This window comes from Kogia breviceps, chromosome 1, assembly GCF_026419965.1.
Source record: "Kogia breviceps isolate mKogBre1 chromosome 1, mKogBre1 haplotype 1, whole genome shotgun sequence".
NCBI lineage: Eukaryota > Metazoa > Chordata > Mammalia > Artiodactyla > Physeteridae > Kogia > Kogia breviceps.
Window position 1 is genome coordinate 60854815 of NC_081310.1, and position 23813 is coordinate 60878627.

Sequence of the window (23813 nt, forward strand, 5' to 3'; positions counted from 1 at the left end):
GATGGCTGCCTACCCCCAGGTCCCCAGAACTCCACCAGATCCACCCAGAGAAATGAGCCACTTTCCTGCCTTCAGCCAAAACCATTGGGACCACTGGATCCCACAACAATAAGATTTATGGCTGACTTTCAACAGACATTATGGGAGCCTGAAGACAGTTGGAAAAGCTGCCAACCTGGCACACTAGCCCCTGCGTACACTATTCTGCAAAATGAAGGTAAGATAAAATACTGGTGCACATTTCTTGGGAGTCTTACTGAGAAAACTGGACCATCCAAACCACAAAAGGCTTTCTAAAGTTTAAACCAGAGACTTACAAGTAAATCTCTAATTACATTTTTATTTCATTAGCATATTATTTACAGTCAACTTTGTGTCACAGAAAAAGTATAGCTTACCTGTTTTCAGTGATAGTGAGGCCTTTGCATAGTCAACCCGATTAATACATTTATTCCCATTTTAGGAGAGAATTTTTCTATTTCATTATCAAGTTTTATAGTTATTGACATTGAATAACTAAATAGATAAATTAACATGTCTTTGCTTTTACAATATGCTCTTAGTCATATCTAGCTGGTAAATCCTTACTTAAAAAACCACAATAATGTTTTAACATTGTTTTAGAGGCAACATATCTTAGTGGTGTAATTACTCAAGCTCTGAAGTCCAACTGCCTAAATAAATCCTGGTATCCCCATTAACTAGCTGTGTGACCCTTGGCAACTTACTTAATCTCTCTGTGCCTCGGTTTTCTCAAATATAAAATTAGGATAGTAACAGTATCTACTTCATGAGGTTGTCATGAGGATTAAGTACGTTAATGCATGTAAAATGCTTACAACGGTGTCTGCATACACAGGAAGGACAAGGCAAATACTAGTTATTATTCCTATAGGAAAATATGATGTGGCTTTTTGGTGAGCATTCAAAAATAGGATTTCCAGGAATACACTGAGTTGAAAAGTAGGGGCTGCTTGAAACTAGGTCTTCCTATGAAAACAAAGAGACTTCTTTAAGGGAAAGACAGATGTGGACTGCACACTGTAAATCCCATCCTTCAGTGCTAACTCTCCCAAAATATTGCCTGAGTACAATTCCTTACCAAACTTATACTCCAGCCTAAGAGAGAACATTTTAAATGAGGGACTAGGTCAGCCACTTTGAAGTTCCAAGAAAATCAGAGAAATCTGCAGTTCATTTTTACTATTTTTCCATCCTACTACCCACATTAAACAGCCACATAAATTTGCTTCAAACTTTCCCCCAAGCACTCACCTCTGGACAGAGTTCAATTATAAGGAACAAGGTCACCAGAGACTATTTTAAGAAGTAGTTCTAATGAACGAAAAAAAGGGAAGGGGTGTCTTTTTCAACTTGATCTACAGTATTTACCACTTGAAATCTTTTTCCATCTGTGCAAGGCTACATATATATACACATAACACAGCTATATTTTATTGAGTGCTATTTGACCCATTTGGAAAAAGCCTGTTTGTTGGGATTCATTTGGGAACTTAACCACAGACTTAAGCTACTTCAGCTTGAAAAAGCTGGAGGAACCTTCAGGAACTACTTAATAGTGCTGTGCAAACCCCATCTGCTCCAGAGATTCTCTGATGAATTTACCTGGGCTCACAAATGATACCATGGGGGCACACAAGGTTGTTCTATACTCTCATCCTCACCATCTTCCTCCTGCCGAAGAGTACAGGCAGACAACGTCTAATTTTCTCTAAGACATCACAGAAAATGCACCCATGTAAACCTCATATTCTCTATCCCTCCTATTACCCACTCATCCTCCCCAACGGGCAAAGACAACTCCGCTATACACATTCACAATGGGGAGGTGATAAAAAGGGAAAGATGTGAACAATGTAAAAAAAAAAAATCACCTATTTTAAAACATAAATTAGAACCCAACTAACATATTTTTTTTCATTCTATAAAGTGAATGCAATTGGAATCCCATCCTTGAAAACACCACTAAGATGCTGATACAGTATGATTAGTCTTCCATGCCTTGTTCTCTGACTGGCATCAGAGGAACAGTCCCCCACTATCAACACAGCCCTTAGGGCACACCTCCTCCAACCGCTATCCCCACCACACACAAACACACACACACACACACACACACACACACATGCCTAGACCAGCAAGAAGCAGGGCAAAGAGGGCGAGAAGTAGAAATGTGACACTGCCTAGCAGTGCAGGCAGCAGCATAGAAGGTCTGCTGCTCTGAGGAGGAGGAGGGCCTAGCCCAAGTGATTCAAAGACCATTTTCGGGCTTCCCTGGTGGCTCAATGGTTGGAAGTCTGCCTGCCAATGCAGGGGACACGGGTTCGTGCCCCGGTCCTGGAAGATCCCACATGCCGCGGAGCGGCTGGGCCTGTGAGCCATGGCCGCTGAGCCTGTGCGTCCGGAGCCTGTGCCCCGCAACGGGAGAGGCCACAGCAGTGAGAGGCCCACGTACCAAAAAAAAAAAAAAAAAAAGACCATTTTCATATGCAAAGGCCTAGAGACAGCCCTGTCCCACCTATTTCTACTCCAAAAGTGCTTATGTATTTATCAAACTTGTGTCCACATCTTTAGCAAAAATGCTTAAATATCAAATATTGAGCCTCTAACATCAAATATGTCAGGAATCTTTTAACTTTTCAAAACTAAAAAAGAAAGTGTGTTATGTTTTATTCCAAAACAATACTTCTGATTCATCGCTAGCAGGGCTTTAAAAACTTTTTCTGCAAGTTCTCAGGGCAATCTGGGCAGATAGGCACAGTTTTGGTCACAGACATAATCTATGTCAAGTTCAAGACTTAAAAACCTGCCTAGGGAACTCCCTGGCAGTCCAGTGGTTAGGACTCCATGCTTTCACTGCTGAGAGCCTGGGTTCAATCCCTGGTCAGGGAACTAGGATCCCACAAGCTGGGCAGTGCAGCCAATATAATTAATTAATTAAAACCAATTAGTTAATTTTAATTAATTGATTAAAGATCTGCCTAAAAGAATAGCCCAATTCATTTAAGTTAAGAGGTTCAAATGACGATTATGATTGGAAACTGCTGTTCACTTGAAATGAGGCACAAAGAATCATGTTGATCAAGTAACATGTACAAATAAAACAATCTTAATTTAATGTTGGGCTGTGATGTTTCTAATTTAGAGATTTAAATTCTAATCAAGTATTACTTTTATATGATGCTTTTTTTAAAATTGAGATTTTTATTGAGACGGTTGTAGACTCACCTGCAGTTATAAGAAATAACACAGAGAGATCCCATGGACACTTTACCCAATTTCCCCCTATGGTAACATTTTGCAAAACCAGAATATATCACAACCAGGATGGTGACATTGCAACAATCCACAGACATTCAGATTTCCCCAGGTTTACCTGCACTCGTGTGTGTGTGTGTGTGTGTGTGTGTGTGTGTGTGTCTGTTTAGTTCTATATGGTTTTTTCACATAAAAGGTTTTATCACATATAGGTTCAGTGTCCACCACAGTAAAGATACTGAACAGCTCCATCACCCCAAGCATCTCTTGCATTGCCCTTTTATAACCACACCCCCCTTTTTCCTGCTTCCTTTACCCCACATCCTTAATCCCTGGAAACCACTAATATCCTCTCCATTTCTAAAATTTTGTCATTTCAGAAGTCATACAGTATGTAACCTTTAGGAGTGGCTTTTTTTAAAAAAATAGATTTCCTTGTTTTTTATTTTTTGTCTGTGTTGGGTTTTCACTGCTGGGTGCAGGATTTCTCTAGTTGTGGCAAGCGGGGGCTACTCTTTGTTGCAGTGCGTGGGCTTCTCATAGTGGTGGCTTCTTTTGTTGCGGAGCATGGGCTCTAGGTACACAGGCTCAGTAGTTGTGGCTCATGGGGTCTAGAGCGCAGGCTCAGTAGTTGTGGCGCACGGGCTTATTTGCTCCACGGCATGTGGGATCTTCCCAGACCAGGGCTCGAACCCGTGTCCCCTGCACTGGTAGGTGGATTCTTAACCACTGTGCCACCAGGGAAGTCCCAGGACTGGCTTTTTTTCACTCAGCATAATTCCCTGAAATCCACCCAAGTTGTGACAGGTATTAAAGGACTGCCCCCATTTTATTGCTGCGTAGTTTCCATGGTGTGGATGGACCACAGTTTCTTTAACCATTCACCTGTTGAAGGACATCTGGGCTGTTTTCCAGCTTGGGGCTATTATGAATAAAACTGAAATGAACATACATGTACAGGTTTTTATGTAAATATGTTTTCATTTCTCTAGGATAAATGCCCAAGAGTGAGCTTGCTGGGCTGCATGGTAGTTGCATGTTTAGAGCTCTATAAAAAGTGCCCAACAGATTCCCAGAGTGGCCATTTTACATTTCCACCAGCAACTTATAAGGGATCCAAATGCTGCATCCTCACCAGCATTTGGTGTTGTTACTATTTTTTACCTGATCGACTCTGGTAGTTGGACAGGGGTATCCCACTGTGGCTTTAACTTGCATTTACCATGCTCTTTTAAAGGGTATCAAAGTGTGAGCAACCTGAACCTTGCATCAATAAGATGGACTGAGTGAACTTCGCTGGGGCACAAGCTGCCAGCCCATCAGAACTATCCTGACCCCCTTAACTCTCTTTATTCCAGGTTCTTCAGCTCCTGATAGGAGACAAAAAGGAAGGCAGGCGAAGAGGAGAAACTTTAAAAAGTTTAACAAACAATAAGAAAGAAACTGTACTCTGTTTGCGTGGTAGTTGAGATAAAGTGAGACTAAATACTATGGCCTTTCTGATGGAATTAGGCCAGACTGAATTGGGTAGGCTCCCATTGCTCCTTTGTTTATACTGAACCACTTCTCAAAACAGGGCATAACTGTCTCTCTTTTTTTTGTTGTTTTGTTTTGCGGTACGCGGGCTTCTCACTGCTGTGGCCTCTCCCGTTGCGGAGCACAGGCTCCGGACGTGCAGGCTCAGCGGCCACGGCTCACGGACCCAGCCGCTCCGCGGCACATGGGATCTTCCCAGACCGGGGCACGAACCCGCGTCCCCTGCATTGGCAGGCGGATTCTCAACCACTGTGCCACCAGGGAAGCCCCTGTCTCTCTTTTTGATAGGCTCCCTTAACAAATTAATATCCTGTCTTGCTCATAATACAATAATGTAAGAATCTTACACGGTATCTAGCATATAGCAAGTGTTTCATAAACACTGGATAAATGAATGGTTGGAATAGTTGGATGGATGGATGGGTGGATGGATGGGTGTATGGATAGATGGATATGCTTCCCCAGGTATTGGGGTTTAACCTGGCAGTTATGACTGAGAACAAGAAATTAGCACCAAAACTTTGGGCTTTTTAGTCACTAATGTGAAAACCTGCTGATTTCCAAAGTCTCTGCTTGTACACCTAACCCCTTATGAACAGACTGTTTTGCCAATGCAGATAGGATAAAAAGGTGTTATTTCACACTCAATACCTACTGCCTGTTTTCACTCACAGGGATCTCTTACAATCTTGTGTTGGGGGAAGCCTCAAATAGTGCACAACTGATAGGGTACAGGCACCAACCTATGAAAGCAGACTCTCTGATAGAACCTGATTCCTGTCACCCCAGAGAAGGCTTCTGAGAGATCAACAAATTCAGCTGGCGTGTTTCAAAGTCTGAAATCAGCACTCCTGAGAAAAGACCATGGACTTGTGGCCTTTTCTTTTGCAAATCTATATTCTTCAAATCTTCCTCATAGGGAGCCAGGACCCAGCCACAGGAAGAGCTGGCTGGCCGTGCCCCCCTCACACCATCTCTTCTTCCCTTCTGCTTTAGCTTGTTCTGTGCTGCGGACACAGTGATAACAGGATGTGCCTGAGTGCTTCCCCTCATTAGCTCACCTCTGTAGGGAGGAACCAAAGTGCAAAGGCTTGGTGAAGACTCCTGCTGGCAACTGGACCAGACTTTGCTGTGTATTAATTCTTTTTGTACATCTGCCCAGAAACCACTCAGTGGCGGCACTGCTTGAGAAATAAATAAAAGGAGTCAATCAATAACCCTTATGCACAGTATAATTTATTGCATACTACATAATCAACTGCAGCTGCTAATGAAAAAATATATATATATGTATTTGTGTGTGTGTGTGTGTGTGGTGTGTGTGGTGTGTGGATTGTGTGGGGGGGGTGTGGGGGGGTGTGGGGGGGGGAGTGGTGTGTGTGTGTGTTGTGTGTATGTGGGGTGTGTGTGTGTGTGTGTGTGTGTGGTATGTGTGTGTATCCCCACACAAACAAAAAGGGAAAATAACCAAAACCATCACAGAGTCCACACCACGGCATTCTAGCCTCCTTTTCCTGGGAGCAAAGCCCAGTGGGCCCAAACAAAGCCAATTTCATCCCTCTTTAGAGATGCAGTGATGGAGGTGGAAGAGTTTGATTCCAGGAAAACCATTAATGCATGAGATTCCTATTAGGCGTGTGGTTTCGATAATACGCTGGAAGGAGTGCCTGTTCACCACGGCCTTCCAGAGGTGAGTTTACTTGTCTCCGCCAGCGCCATGGGACCATGCTTTTCAGCTTGCGACCAATGAGCTCAGCCAGCCGGGGCCCAGGGCTAATGATGCAGGTGCTGCCAGTCAGAGGTCAGGTGAGAACGCACCCTGTGGTCAGCAACAGCACCCACCCTCAGCCCCCCACACGGCCAGCCTTCTCAAAAAGTTTGCACAGGTGTATTTTTGGTTCTGAGGGCAGGGAACGCAATGTCTCAGGTGGTGAGGGTGTTCAAGAAAGGAGGCCATGGGCTTCCCTGGTGGCGCAGTGGTTGAGAGTCCGCCTGCCGATGCAGGGGACGCGGGTTCATGCCCCGGTCCGGGAAGATCCCACATGCCGCGCAGCGGCTGGGCCCATGAGCCATGGCCGCTGAGCCTGCTGCGTCCGGAGCCTATGCTCCACAACGGGAGGGGCCACAGTGGTGAGAGGCCCGTGTACCGCAAAGAAAGGAGGCCACTGTCTGATCCACCCCACATACATTCCAATCATAACAAACCCCGTAGCCAAAGCTCAGAGCCGTTACTCAGCCTCCCCTTCCTCCCAGGGCACTGCCCGCGATGTAGTTCTTGCCAAATCCCAGAGAGAGCCCTACCCGGAGAAAAGGCGTTGAACCTTGGCCAAGGAGCTCATTGGAAAGTTTTATTACTTGTCATGGCAAAAAAAAACAAAAAAAAAACAAAAAGGAAGAAAAAGAAAATCCCACTTTTGAAAATAAACTCTTCTTTGCCTCTCTCTGGGAGGAGGGCCTTTGTAGGGCCACAAAGGCAGAGATGGGATTAGATAGTAGATGAAGGCGGGAAGCATCCTTCAGGGTTCAAGGGTTATAACCACAAGAAGTGATAATGCCTGATCCTCTGCACGGCATCATCCACAGTTCATGATGCCCCCCAGAATAGGGAAACAAAAGACAACTGCAACCCAAATCTTCTACCCTGAGTAAGTACCAAAAACATCCACCCAAACTAAGGCCATCTGGAACACTCAGTCCAGGTGGTGAAAGCATGGAACTAAGGGGGCCAAAGTTGTGGTTCATACTTACATAAGGACCAAGCGGACTCAGACAAAGAGCACACTGTGTGTGCCCCAGCCCGACCAGAACCCTGCCCACCAGCTGTTGCACAAATCAAACCTGTGGTCACAAAGAGATGGGAGACCACACACACACACACACACACACACACAGAGCTCAGTGCAAACTCTGCCACGTTCCAAGAAAAATGCAAACAAAACCTCCCACTGAGTTTGGATAAGATGTGCTCTGCAGATAAAAAGACAAGTCCACCTATCCACCCATGCCTGGTAATGAGATGCAGGAAGCTGAAATAAGCAGATGATTCCGCTCCCTTCAAGGCACAGCTCACAAGCTACCTCCTCGGGGGCCTTCCCTGACACCCCCAGGCAGATGTGGACCGCTCCTTCCAGGATCCTGATCAGGATTTGGTTTCCTCTGTCACTTCTCACTCAGCTCCTGGGAGAGGGACTGTGTCTCCCCATCCTTTCTCCCGCAGCCCAGCTCAAGCTTGAAACAGGGTCAGAGAAAGACATGAAGGAGAGGAAGGTAGGTATGGCTGGACAGACGCCTCTGCCCTCTGGTGTTTCAGAAGTTCTGACAGTCGCCTCCTTTTTGAGCACCACAGAGGGAACGGATCCCAGGAGCACACACAGACCACAGTCGCGGCACACAGCAAAGGCCAGCGGACCCCAGCAGCAGCCACCTCTTACTTGGCTGTCACCATATGCCAGCATAACCTTGAAAACCATCGGACTCTCACCACTACCCCAGGAAGCAAGCAGTACCGTCCCTGTTCTACAAATGAGGAGAAAGCCTTCAAGATATTAATTAACTGGCTTAAGAATGCAACACTATGGGCTTCCCTGGTGGCGCAGTGGTTGAGAGTCCGCCTGCCGATGCAGGGGACACGGGTTCGTGCCCCGGTCCGGGAGGATCCCACATGCTGCGGAGCGGCTAGGCCCGTGAGCCATGGCCGCTAAGCCTGCATGTCCGGAGCCTGTGCTCCGCAACGGGAGAGGCCACAGCAAGTGAGAGGCCCGTGTACCGCAAAAAAAAAAAAAAAAAAAAAGACTGCAACACTAAAAAGCGACAAAGCCGGGTTTCAGCCAGGAGCTCTTAGCCATCCTGAATGTGGACTCCTAACAGGAAGAGACTTAATTCAAAGTTACAAGCAAATTAACCACAGGAACATCTATATCCTAACCTAGGTAGGTTTCTGATGGTGGTAGGTGCAAAACAGGAGCTGAAAACAGAGGAAATTTGGAAAGAGGGAGGAATATCCGTCCATGAGCAGAGAGTGAATCTACATCTTGCACTGTCTACTGGGGCTATATCTACTCCAAGGGAAGGGGGGAAGTGGTTCTTGGAGACAAGAAAACCTTCCTCTATGCATAAAGCACAGGCAGGTACACAGTACATAAACAGACAGTACATCTGTGGTATTAAAATGTCATAAAGAGGAAGTGACAATTGAGGAAAAACAGCTAAAAATGCTCCTGAGGGAGAAATAATGGAAAAAAAAAAAAGCTAGAGAAACACTGATCTACAGGAAGCAAACAAGAAGTAGCAAGACAAAGAGTCGGAAGCAAAGGAGACCAGTCACATGGGGCCATGTTCGGCCTGATGCACATGGCAGGACGGTGAGGAAGGCAGGGGAGGAAAACTCAGTGTGCCCAGGGCAGCCTCATCTTTCCTTCTCCCTGCCACGCCATTCTTCCACATGTTCAGTTAAAAATATATCACATATCAAACACAGGGAAAGGAATATTTATAAAGTTTATAAGGTATAAAGAATAATGAAATAACACCTGCATACCTACACCAGCTTAAGAAAGACAAAGCTGGGCTACCCTGGTGGCGCAGTGGTTGAGAGTCCGCCTGCCGATGCAGGGGACGCGGGTTCGTGACCCGGTCTGGGACGATCCCACATGCCGCAGAGCGGCTGGGCCCATGAGCCGTGGCCGCTGAGCCTGCGCGTCCGGAGCCTGTGCTCAGCAACAGGGGAGGCCACGGCAATGAGAGGCCCACGTACCAACAAAAAAAAAAAAAAGAAAGAAAAAGAAAGATAAAGCTGGGCCCCTGAGCATATGTCAAATACATCTCAATTTTAAAAATGTCAATTATACCTCAATAAAAATAAATAAATAAATAATCAAAGCAAAAACAAACAAACCAAAAAAGGGCCCTGGTTATCTCTCCTCTGATTCTTTTTTCGGTTTTTTTCTTTTTTTTGGCTGCGTTGGGTCTTCGTTGCTGCACGCGGGCTTTCTCTAGTTGCGGTGCGCGGGCTTCTCATTGCGGTAGCTTCTCTTACTGCGAAGCACGGGCTCTAGGTACATGGGCTTCAGTAGCTGCAGCACATGGGCTCAGTAGTTGCAGCACACAGGCCCTAGAACGTGTGGGCTTCAGTAGTTGTGGTGCACAGGCTTAGTTGCCCCATAGCATGTGGGATCTTACTGGACCAGGGATTGAACCCATGTTCCCTGCACTGGCAGGCGGATTCTTAACCTCTGTGCCACCAGGGGAATCCCTCTCCCCTCTATCTCCCCAACCAGATGTAACTACTATGCTGAATTTATTTTCATGGCTGTCTCATCTTTGTGATCATACACGTGAATGTATCATTTAGCCTGTACAGCTCTATGTGCATAGGATCATATCTGATAGATTCCTCTGCAACTTGCCTTATTAGCTCAATGTCGTGATACAGAAAGTCAGCCATGTTGACAATTACAATTCATTCCTTTCCATGGAATAAATTCACTACAATTCATCCATTTCCCCATAACGAATATTTGGATTGCTTCTGGCTCTTTGTGACTACAATCCCATTGCTGCAATGAACATCCTGGCTCATGTCCCCGGATTGGCAGAGAAGAGCTTCTGCAGGGAACATGTCCGAGTTAGCACTGGTAGCTGTGGACTTTGTACCTCTTTGACTTCACTAGGTAATGTAATACAAAGAAGCCATACCAACATATACTCACAACCTCTCTGTATGAGTTCAGGCGGCCAGTACCTGATATCATCAGGGTATTTTTGTTTTGTTTTAGCTTTGCCAAACTGAAAGTATGAAATGGTATCTTGTAGTTTTAAGGTACATGTGCTTGACTACTAACGAAGTTGAACACATTTTCATAAGTTTATTGGTCATTTGTGTTTCCTCTTCTGCAAATTCCTTTTCCCATATTGAGCCCTTTTTCTATTGGGTGACTTGTTTTTTCCTTTTGAAATTTCTTTATATATTCCAATACCAAACCTCACAAATAACTTCTCAATTAGTGACTTGCCTTTTCACTTTCTTCATTGTGTTCCTGGATACATACAAAGATCTACATTGATTATTATACATTGATAAGTTCTTGGTTTTAATGTGGTTAAACTTATCAATTTTTTCCTCTACAAGTTATACTTTTTGTGTCTTAAGAAATCTTTCTCTACCCTACCGTCAAGAAGTATTCTCCTCCTACATCATGCTTTCTAAAAGTTTCATACTCTTTTTTTTTTAAAGTCCTTTTCTTTTTCCTCTGGTTGCATTGGGTCTTCGTTGCTGCATGCGGGCTTTCTCTAGTTGTGGCGAGTGGGGGCTACTCCTCGCTGAGGTGCGTGGGCTTCTCTTGTTATGAAGCATGGGCTCTAGACGTGCGGGCTTCAGTATTTGTGGCACAAAAGCTCAGTAGTTGTGGCTCTTGGGCTTCGCTGCTCTGCAGCATGTGGGATCTTCTTGGACCAGGGATCGAACCTGTGTCCCCTGCACTAGCAGATGAATTCTTAACCACTGCGCCACCACGGAAGTCCTATTTACGGACTTAATTCACCTTGAAAATGATTATGAATGGTATGAGGTAAGTATTCATTTCTTTTTAATATGACTCAACAATTGTGTCAGCACTCTTCATTGAAGTTTATCTTTTCCATGCAGATCTGAAATGCCACATCTGTCAAAATCAAGTTTCCATCTATGTACAAGTATTTTCTAAACTCTATTCGGTTACATTGGTCTATTTATCTGTCCTGGTGCCAATACAACAACGTCCTAATTATTATATCTTTATTAAGTCATAGTATCTGGTAGGGTGCATACTCTGATTTTGGTAACAATTTTATGCTCTCTTCTTCATAAAATAAACGTTCCCTCTTTTTTCTATTTTCTGAAAAAGCCTGGAAAAGATTTAAATAATTTGTGCCTTGAATGTTTGGAAGAAGTGGTGTGTTACACTATTGTTTTCTTTACAAATAGCTTTTTAACTACTTATTCAACTTCTTTTCATGGTTATAGTACTATTCAGTCTTTCTATTTCTTCATGAGTCAGTTTTGGTAAGTTATATTTTCTAGAAATATGTCTGCTTTGCCAAAGTTTTCAAAATTATTGTCATAAAGTTGTGCAAAATATCCTCTTACTATATTTTTTCATCCTCTTTTCCACACCTAATATTGTGCATTTTTTTCTTGACCAATCATGCCACTGATTGTTTCATTAATGTCTACTCTTATTTTTGTTCTTTCCTTTCTTTTTCTTTTTTGTTTCTTTATTCTATTCTTTCCTAATTTCTTAAATTGTTTGCTTAGCTCATTAATTTTCAGCTTTTCTTTTGTTTTAATAGGAGCATGTAAAGTTATGCACCTACATAAACTTAAAATTATCCAAGTAGCACCCGACAAATATTGATATGTAATATATTCTTCAATCATTTCTAACTATTTTCTAATTTCCAGTATGATCTCTTTTCTTTACCTATTGTTATTTTAAAGTTTGCTTTCATTTTTAATTTCTAAACGAATTAGAGTTTTCAGGTCATTGTGTTACTGGTTTCCAACTTAATTACGCTGGGATTAGAGAAGGTAACCTATTTAAAACACAGCCTTTGAAATTCATTGAAAATTACTTTATGGTTAAGATGTGGTCAGATTTGGGCTTCCCTGGCGGCGCAGTGGTTGAGAGTACACCTGCCGATGCAGGGGACACAGGTTTGTGCCCCGGTCTGGGAAGATCCCACATGCTGCAGAGCTGCTGGGCCTGTGAGCCATGGCCACTGAGCCTGCGCGTCTGGAGCCTGTGCTCCGAAAAGGGAGAGAGCACAACAGTGGGAGGCCCGCATACCACAAAAATAAATAAATAAATAAATAAATAAATAATAAATAAGATGTGGTCAGTTTTTATAAATATTCTATGTGTTCTTTAAGAGGATGTGAATTCTCCAGTTGTTAGATGTAATCATTTACGTTTCTTTTTTTTTTTTTTTAACCTTCAGTGGATTCCTGCTTCCCAAACTATATAGAATTTAAGATCCTTCATAGACCGCTTATAAACTACCTTTTTATTTATTTATTTGGCTGTGCCAGGTCTTAGTTGCAGCATGTGGGATCTAGTTCCCCGACCAGGAATCGAACCCAGGACCCCCGCATTGGGAGCGCGGAGTCCCAGCCACTGGACGGACAGGAAAGTCCCCATTTACGTTTCTTATATCAAGCTTATTAATTGTATTATTTGTTTTCTTCTGATATATCAATTAGTGATAAAATTATGTTAAAATCTCTCCCTAAAATCACAGATATATCTATTTATCTTTATGGTACTGATCAACTTTTGTTTTCTTTATTTGGAAGCAAAATAAACAAACTTAGAATTATAATATCTTCCTAATGAAATGAACTTTTTATCATTAAACAAGAACCCTCTTTGTCACAAATAATGTTCTTTGCCAGCTGTTAATGAAACTGCACTAGTATCTAGGTAGACAGGACAAAGATGAGTCTTGTATTTGCTGGAACACCTTTTCCCATCCTTTCACTTTCAAACACTCTGTGTCCTTGTGTCCTTCCATTTTAAGTATATCTTGATAGGAAGCACCCCTGTGGATGCTATTTTACTTATTTGTTTATTTGCCTTTTTTTCTGTTTTACTTTAATCCAGTCTGACAATCCTTTTCTGAGGTTGGGGGGTGGATTGAGTCCATTCACACTGATTGTGACTACTGATACATTTGCATTTATTTCTGCCATTTCTTTGGTGCTTTCTCTTTGTCCTACCTTTTCCATGTTTCATCCTTACTTTTTAATGAAATTTCAACAAATGAAGCCCACCATTTTTTTAAAGTTTATTTTACTGAAGTACAGTTGATTTATAATGTTGTGTTAATTCCTGCTGTACAGCAAATTGATTCAGTTATACATATATATACATTATTTTTCATACTCTTTTCCATTATGGTTTATCATAGGATACTGAATATAGTTAGGACTTTGTTGTTTATCCATTCTATATATAACAGTTTGCATCTGCTAACCCCAAACTCCCAATCCATCCCTCCCCCACCCCTCTCCCCCTTGGCAACCACAAATCTGTTCTCTATGTTTGTGAGTCTGTTTCTCTTTCATAGATAAGTTCATTTGTGCCATATTTTAGATTCCACATATAAGTGACAGCATATGGTATTTGTCTTTCTGACCTACTTCACTTAGTATGATCATCTCTAGGTCCATCCATGTTGCTGCAAATGATATTATTTCATTTTTTTATGGCTGAGTAGTATTCCACAATATATATGTGCCACATCTTCTTTATCCATTCATCTGTCGATGGACGTTGAAGTTGCTTCCATGTTTTGGCTATTGTGAATAGTGAGAAGCTCACCGTGTTTTAAAAGGAGGAAAAGAAAAAGAATAATACTATCTCATCAACCCTACTTTACAGAAAATGATAAACTAAGATTCAGTGGTGAAAAGCCTTTCTAAGGTCAGAAAGCTAACAAATGAGAAAGCCCAGGACCTAATCCATCATCCAGCACTCTTCCACTCCACGACAGCTGACCCTTTCCCACAGCAGCAGTAGTGAGACTGGCTGAATTTCACAGATACTCCTCAAAATAGTTCATCTCCACCCCCACCCCCCCACAGAGATAGAAAACTCAAGTATTAAGCTATTTATTTTACAGATGGGAAAACTAAGACCTAGGGGCAGTAAGTCATTTACCTAGGGGCAGAGAAACTTTGTGTTAGAAACAAAAATGTTAAATTTCTAGAAACACTGATGTCTTAGCAAATACCAAACAAATTTCTGGAAGAAAAGAAACACATTAATGAAGGCTGAGGTGGATATATTCATAACTAGTTTAGGAATACAAAAAAAAATGGATTACTTATTATTAGGTTTGCTCAGAAGGTTATATAAAATTGAATGAAGGCAATCAAAAGGTACAAACTTCCAGTTATAAGAAAAATAAGTACTAAGAATATAATGTACAACCTGATGACTATGGTTAACACTGCTGTATGGTATACTTGAAAGCCACTAAGAGAATAGAATAGATCCTAAAAGTTCTCATGACAAGGAAAACACATTCTTTTCTTTTTTCTCATTTTTTCTTTGTATCTATATTAGACAATGGATATTAATGAAGCTTACTGTGGTAATCATGTCACAATATGTGTACGTTAAGTCACTGTGCTGTATACCTTACTTATACAGTGTCATATGTCAAGAAAGTTGTATGAAATTTTAAAATATATTCAGATCTGACAGCATCTAAAATTTTTAACTTTTTGCTACTTTAGAAGATGGAAACCACTTGAGTACAAAAAGTAATCATTATCATATTTAAAACAAAGAAAGTTAGTGTGCTACTGGGATTTTCTGTATTCCAGGATGAGAAGCAGGCCCAGAAGGTACCGATTTTTAGGAAAGAGCTGAAAAATAGCCCAAGTCTGGTGACATCTCTAAGCACATGGCACTGTTTTCTCAGTTCACGTCTGGGTCTCTTGAGCCCAGAGGCTCCTGCTTCTTCTGTCCCTTCAGTTTCTTCACCTCCGTGAACCTCTAAGAATCAAACATTTCTCCTGGGTTGACTTTCAAGTCCATTTTTGGCTGTGCTTTGTTTTTACTGGGTAGATTTCCAAGCACAAGCACAGACTCATTTTTTTTCAGATTAGGAAACCACAGAGGCAAGATGCATATATGAGAGGATGCTGGACAAAGCCTGGCCCCTACACTAGAGAAAGATCCTCCTGGCAGTATCTCAGGCCCCGTATTAGCTACAATATAAAGAGGTTCTCAATCCCACCTCTTGCAAAAGCACTTTTCAAACATCTGCTTGGAAGAATCTCTTATTCTCGAAACCAGGCCAAGGAAAAAGCAAAATACTAGAATTCTGATCTATAACAGCTACTGTAGCATAAATTACTTGACATGAAAATCCTTCCCACTTCTTAACAAAATCATTCTCTTTCTTCTGAACTGAAATCACATAGATTCTCAACAGGTGGTTTTTATAAGATCATTTGATTAAGAATGGTCTTAAAGAATACCATCTGAAGTTAGTTTTACTCTAAAACTTTCATATTCATTGGTTTAAAAAACGACTTGGAGGAAGTAAGCACAGGATAAGCACGTATGGAATTTTCATCTTATCAACATCATTAACAATTTATCTTATCTTTATCCTTTATTTTTATCTTTTTATCTGATAATTTATCTTATTGACCAGTAACAATTCTTTCTCATCTTTTCCAGTCTTCCAAGGCTAATATCTATGTCTCCTGATTTCCTAGCTCAGGTCTCTTTCTTCACGAAAAGTAAAGGAGAAAGAAGCTTAAATGGAAATAATGCACATAACCGTACCTTCCTTGCAAGCAGGTTGGCTACTTGAGACACACCCATGTGGCCAAGGAGAAGCCACACCAGCCGCTGCTTGCCCCACTCCATCCAGAAGCTCCACTCAAAGTCAGTTGGGTCCTAAATCGGCCAAAACAGCAGTTTATCAGAGGGATCTTGGTAGTGTTTGAGGCAGAACACAAACTCCAGTTAATAAAACAGTTGCAAGAAGAAGGCCAACGTGAGTCCAAATGCTATAAACAGCATTTACACAACATTTCCAGCATCTACCCCACCACACACGGCACCTACTTATACCCTCCCCTCCAGCTTAGCTGGTTTCATTGCCATTCCCCCATTGAGTGTCTTTGTTAAAGCTGATCCCCTAACCTCTGGATGCTCTATGGGATAGAAACTATTACTGACCCCACATTATAAAATATGAAACAGAGACTTAAAGAATTCAGTTCATTTACTCAGCGTCACATAGATAGTACAAATAACAACTTAGGTTATCTCAGTTTCATCACCTAGATGCTTTCACCAGCAAGAGAAATGTACACTGGACACTAATAAAATTGTGTAAGGTCAGTCATGTTAAATCTTGCTGTCACTTACAGGCAGGAGGATAATTTGATAGAGAAATTAACTAATTCCCTATAAGATTACAAGGAAAGAATGAAAGATATACTTCCCTTCACCTTGCGAAGCTATGTCCATCAGTGCCCTTTGTCTGCATCTGTACCAGGCTCTGTATAGGGCTCCCTGACAGGGGCAGGTGAAAACCTCTGGCAAGATTGGACCTGTGGACACCTGGGGGCTCACACCTCAAAGCCTCGGCCTCAGGAACTCCAGGGAGATCATGGCAGCCAAGCTGAGTATGGAGGGAATAAGCACAGTGATTGGCCATTCTCAAACGGATAATGCAGGCTTGGCCCATGAGCATCTTGGCACCGCCAGGATGGAGTGCAGATTTGAGGCCCTCAGAATTTTCTAGCCAAATCGTGTGGGTGACGAAGGAATCCCCCACTGACTATTGATCTATCGATACTGAACATCTCATCAGTCTCTACAAGTGAAACTTTGAGTCAAATTTTTAATTGGATTTAAAGGAAAATAGGATTTTTTCTATTTTTTTCTTTTTTTTTTTTTTGCACCTGAGGATTGAGGGGCAATATCATACAAGTTACACATATTACAAAACTCTTTTTTTCAGAAGGTAAAATATAGATTGAAGTGATCTTGATTCATATCAGACTATGGATGTAGAGGTAGCAAATGTAGCAGCTAAGGCTGCCGATTCATCTTGGGTTTGAATCCCATGTCTATCTACATACTGGCTGTGATGACCTTGAGTGAGATACTTCACCTTTCCGCTGTCTGCTCATATGATAACAGGGCTGATTTTCTAGGAATTTGTGAGGTTTAACTGAAAATACATGCATATCAAAATTTTAAAACAGTACCCGGCACACAGTACTCACTAAAAATTGTTACTTGCCACTAACTGCTAGTCCCATGTGCTTTACATCCTGTGTTAACCAGCTAAGATTGTACCATGCTTTACATGTTGCCTCTTGTTTAAAAAAAAAAAAAAAAAAAAAAAAAAACAGTTTTTCTATTTTCCAAATGAAGAAAGACAGCAGTACCATGCTTCTCAAACAACACGTTTTCCCCACAACCAAGATCCTGATACACACACAACCTGCTCATAGAGCCCCCATCCCATGAAAATCATAGATCTGGTCCAATTCCTTCCATTCAAAGACTGACTACATCAGAGCCCAGGACGTGCCCACGCTGCACACCCAGGCAGCAGCAGAGCAGAGAACTCAAATCGTTAACCGGGCCTTATCCCTGTTCCAGAGCTCACTTCCCCATCTTAAAAATGTCAAATTGGGCTTCCCTGGTGGCGCAGTGGTTGAGAGTCTGCCTGCCGATGCAGGGGATACGGGTTCGTGCCCCGGTCCAGGAAGATCCCACATACTGTGGAGCGTCTGAGCCCGTGAGCCACGGCCGCTGAGCCTGTGCGTCCAGAGCCTGTGCTCCGCAACGGGAGAGGCCACAACAGTGAAAGGCCCATGTACCACAAAAAAAAAAAAGTCAAATTAGTGGAGAGTCAATCAACTGATTAAAGGCGCAAAGGTCATGTGATGAGGCCGTGCTAGTAAAATGCCACTTTGTAACATGGATGCAGACACTAAAAACCAAGATTGAATTTTTTTACCCCCCTCAAAGTAAAAATCCCAACATTTTATCTTTTTAAATATAAATAATGTTTTTGAACATTCAGAATTACATTAGAATTCATCACCTCAGACTTATACCTATGTTTCAAAACTTTTCCAAGTTTAATTTCTAGGGGGGAAAAATGAAATAATATCTCATAACACTCAAGAAACCAAAAAAGCTTTATGCTTCATCCTAAGGCCCAGAACTACTGAAAACTCTGTGCTGGTAAAATCCCATCAACAGGGCTTCCCTGGTGGCGCAGTGGTTAAGAATCCGCCTGCCAACGCAGGGGACACAGGTTCAAGCCCTGGTCCAGGAAGATCCCACAAGCCGTGGAGCAACTAAGCCCGTGCATCACAACTACTGAGCCTGTGCTCTAGACCCCATGAGCCACAACTACTGAGCCCGTGTGCCACAACTACTGAAGCCCACGCACCTAGAGCCTGTGCTCTGCAACAAGAGAAGCCACTGCAATGAGAAGCCCGTGCACCTCAACGAAGCGGAGTCCCCGCTTGCCACAACTAGAGAAAGCCCACACACAGCAATGAAGACCCAACGCAGCCAAATATAAATAAATTAAATAAATAAATTCTTTTTAAAAATCCTATCAACAAAACTACACAGTCTCTCATCACTAATTATTTCAGAAAAGAGCCATTTAAAGGAAATAAAAACATTTTTCTTATGTCTATTCTTCTCCATTTAAAATATTTACCTAAAGGAAATAACCAGACAGAAAAGCTGAATTAATGAATAGAAGACGGCCAATAAGTAGCAGTTACTGATTGGGGGAAGGAAAATGTTGACTTGCCTGATTCCATGAGCAAAAGCCTTATAGACCCTGAGCTCACTCATTTCAAGGTAAATCTTAAAGTCTCAAACCAAGAACAACTTTTTCACATTCTGTTCCCTCCCCATTTCTTTTCTCGATCCTGTAATTCTTAGTCAATTAGAAGCCTCTTCTTTGGTTCTGTAAGGAAGTCAAATATAAACCAGGGATAAATTCTAGCTGGACAGAACCAGGAAGGCTCTCCCGTGGAGAAAGGGGAGGCTGAGCTCCAAGATTCACATCCAATCTTCTACATCAGCGCTTCTCAAACTTCAGTAGACACACAAATCACCTACAGATTTTGCTAAAATGCAGATTCTGATCCAAGAAGTCTGGGATAGGGCCTGGGATTCTGTCTTTCATCAAAGCTCTCAGGGGATGCCATGCTGCTGGCCTGGGGACCACATTTCAAGTAGTAGAGACTGACATCATCAATCAGGATTCCCTACATTGTTCATAAGCCCAGAGAATCCTTAACAGCTCACACCACCCCACACCATTCCCAGTCAGGGACACACTAAAGCTGACCACCTAATATTCACAAACAGAGCACCCATCATCCTGCTCACCATGGAAAGCTCTGAGTGCCTAAATGTGAGAATTTAATAAACTGAGTGAGTTAAGCATGGTTATTCATTCTAAGGCTTTCAGTGTGCAATGAGGCAAGAACAGAGAACTCTAAGGACATGATGATTCTGGGTCTCTTAAATAGGGACTCTAACTTCCTGGTGAAACATTATTTCTCCCACTCTTAACAAGGAAAAGGATCTGGGCCTCTTTTCCCAAAGAGAGCAGAGTTCTACACTAGGTACAGGGGGGAGGAAATGTAGAATTCCTCACTCTGGAGGAGGTCACGGTACCAACACTAACACCCCGGACTCTGAAAACCACTGCAAAGCAAGACAGGTAACAGTGGTGTCATTCATCTACATATACTAGAGATACAACTGAGACCTTTCCTTTTTTTTAATCCATGTTACAGATGAGTTAACTGGAGGTCAGAGCAGGCAAAACTAGAGGCGGCAGAGCTGGGTTTCAAACCCAGTCCTGTCTGATACCAAAGAGGAAGCCCTTTTCCAAGATGTTTCTACTTGTGCTGACGCTCTACCTGGATTCCCCCACCACTCCCAGACACATACCCACACCCCGCTATCCGACCAAATTGTTTCCAACCCCGGGGATGCCTCCTTAATGCCCCATATCCACAGACATGTCAGCTCCAGTGTGAAGCTTTCTCCACCCTTCCAGGTAGACTTCACCGCAACCCTTTCTCTGTCAATTCCCAACTCAATTCTAGCACTTTTACGATAGCACATTTTACTATAGCATATTTACTATAGCACTTTTCATTCTAGCTATTTCATGTATTTTCTCTCTAGAGGAAAAAAATAGTAAGTTCCTGAGAGCAAAAACCTTGACTTAACCACAAATTTCTATCATGATTACCCAACAATCAGTAGGCCTTTAAAATGGTGGGGAAGTGAAATCAGGTGGCCTAAGTTCTCATCACATTTCTCCCCCTGTGTAAACTTGGACAAGTCACTTAACTATCTGGCCCTGAGCCTTCCTGTATGTAAGATGAAAGGCAGATTGCTTTCAAAGTGTGGAAAAAAAGTTATTTTTTTCCTAAAGGAAAAAACACTAAAGGAAAGAAATACTAAGAGAACAGCTAGCCACCCGCTTACAGACAGCGTCCTGACTGAGTGCCCATCATTCGGGGGGTAGTGGGGAGAGATGCCCCCTCACACTCCTCCCACGTCACCAACCCAGGCCTCCAAGTTCCACATCCACACTGTCAGCCTGTTCTATTCCAGCAAGTTCCCCAGTCACCCAGCCTCTTCCCCAGATTGGGAAGAAACTACAGCATACAGACTGACTATGTGCTATGAGTCTGCCTGTGGCAAGACAAGAAAAAGAAAACTATCCTCAGAAAGGTTAAATATCACATCCAAGGTCCCACAGCTAATATATGACAGAGCTTGACTTTAAAGCCCCAGGTCTTCAGGCTACAGAGTCTGTGCCTCATGTAGTAAAATATATGTAACATACAATTTATCATCTTAACCTTTTTTTTTTTTTCTTTTGCGGTACGCGGGCCTCTCACTGCTGTGGCCTCTCCCGTTGCGGAGCACAGGCTCCGGACGCGCAGGCTCAGCGGCCATGGCTCACGGGCCCAGCCGCTCCGTGGCATGTGGGATCTTCCAGGACCGGGGCACGAACCCGTGTCCCCTGCATCGGCAGGCGGACTCTCAACCACTGTACCACCAGGGAAGCCCCATCATCTTAACCATTTTTAAGTGTGCAGCTTAGTGGCATTAAGTACATTCACGCTGTTATACAACCATCACCACCATCCACCTCCAGAGCTCTTTGTTTTGTAAAATTGAAATTCTGTACCCATTAGACAGTAACGCCCCGTTCATACCTCACCCCCGCCCCTGACAACCACCATTCTACTTCTGTCTCTATGGATTTGACTACTCTGGGTACCTCATGGAAGTGGAATCATATGGCATTTGTCCTTTTGTGTCTGGCTTGTTCCACCTGACACAACGTCCTCAAGGTTCATCCATGCTGCAGCATACTGCAGAATTCCCCTCCTTTTGGAGGCTGAATAATATTCCACCACGGTATGGATACCCCACATTTTATTTATCCATTCATCTGTCAATGGACATTTGGGTTGCTTCCACTTCTTGGCTGTTGTGAATAATGCTGTTATGAACATGGGTGTGCTAAAGGTTTACTTTTTAGTATTTTGAATTTTAAATGATTTCCTAATGTTGCCAAATGACCTTTTTTTTTTTTTTTAACATGTGTACTTATATCTGGTGGTTCAAATCTCTTTCAAAATCATCTAGTACTTCAAGGGCAGAAAGTTAAAAGTAAAACCTCCTGGCAAATGAAGATCTTATGTTGCCAACTCACCACTGAGTAAATTTTTCCTTATTCTAGCCACGAATTCCCATCAGCCCTGAAGCTCACCAGATGACAGCACCTTCACTCCTGGCCTCTTAGCTGAAGTCCTGCAGTATTATCACAGGGGGATGGCCAAAACTCTCCTTCTCTGCTTGTTTCCTGCATTCCTCAGACCATGGTGAATTAACATTGGCTGAAGATAACACTCCCATGGCTAACATGGCCAGGCCACTGTACTCAAAAGTTGTTAAAGCACCCGGTACCAAGTACAACCCCAAGGCACCTACCAAGACACCCCACGGGAGGCTGAGAAAGTCATCCCACAGATAAAATCAGTTACACCAAGTCCACCACTGGTTTTTTAACCCAGACTCTCCCAAGACCTTGCCTACTTTCCAGCAGATCACTGCTCTTACCAGTAGCTGAAACTTTAACTCAAATATTATTAGAAGGTTATTTGCCAGGATTTAACAGAACTGAAACTCCACAACTTAGGGATTCTGAAAAAGCTTGAGTTTGGGGGAATTTGCTGTTGTGCTGCTGTTGGTTTAAGGTAAATTCACATAGCATAGAATTAATCACATTAAATTCAACTCAGTGGCATCTACATTTCCAGTGTTGTGTAACCACCACCTCTATCTAGTTCCAAACATTTCCATCACCCCAAAAGGAAGCTCTGTACCCATTAACTGGTCATTCCCCATTCCACCCTCCTCCCCCAGGCTCCGACAATCATGAATCTGCTTTCTATCTCTATGGATTTAGCTACGCTGGGTATTTCATATAAATGGAGTCCTGCAACGTGTGACTTGGCTTCTTTTACTCAGCATAATGTTGCTAAGGTTGATCCACATTGTAACACGTACGAGTACGCCAGTCTTTGTTATGGCTGAATCACATCCCATTATAGGAATATACCACATTTTGTTTATCTATTCATCCATTAATGGATATTTCAGCTGTTTCCCCCTTTTGTCTACTGTGACTAATGCTATAAATATCTGTGTACACGTGTTTGTTAAAATACTCATTTTCAATTCTTTTAGGTCTATACCTAGGAGTAGTAATGTTGGGTCATATCACGATCTATGTGTAATGTTTTGAGCAACCTGCAAACTGTTTTCCACAGTGGCTACACCATTTTACATTCCAAGTTTGAGTTTTTAAGGCCAAAAAAAAAAAACACAAAAGGCTTCCTAAACTAACCCTCTGCCCACAGGGAGTTTTGCTAGCATCACAGAGAACTCAGCTCTCTCAACAAGGCCTCTTCCTGCCCTGAGCCTGCTTACTTCCTTGGGCAGACACTTGAGGAATCTGCTGTTTTAACATTCCAATTTCATCCTGGGGGCAAAGGTCAGCAATGGCTGGAAATAAAGGGGTAAAAATTGGCTTTGGGAAATATCTTATTACATAAAGTGCTCCCTGAAAAGTTAATCCTGTCAGTCTGCAGGATTTTGCATCTGAATTTTTTAAATTCAATAATTCTTTCGGTTTTTTTGAAAGAATTATTATTTTTTTGTTAAGATCGATACAAAGGCTAAAATGGCTATTTACTTAATGATGAAATCTGCTCTGACCAGCAAATTTATTACCACCCATAAACGCGATCAGGAACTGAAAGAACGTGATAGAAATCTCCCGGGTGCAGACAGTCTTGGCTCAGTACCCACCAGAAGGAGGGCTCAGGACCTTAGAATTGTAAAATT

The 23813-nt window shown here is 42.5% G+C and overlaps 1 protein-coding gene across 3 annotated transcripts in view; it reads right to left on the reverse strand.

Moving 5' to 3' along the window:
- The window catches only part of HHAT (hedgehog acyltransferase), a 363561-nt gene that overhangs the window by 284776 nt on the left and 54972 nt on the right, over positions 1 to 23813 (reverse strand). For all 3 annotated transcript variants that reach the window (XM_067032206.1, XM_067032195.1, XM_067032200.1), the window contains exon 4: positions 16155 to 16268. In XM_067032206.1, the coding sequence (XP_066888307.1) occupies positions 16155 to 16268 (114 nt within the window). The remainder of the gene's footprint in view (positions 1 to 16154; positions 16269 to 23813) is intronic.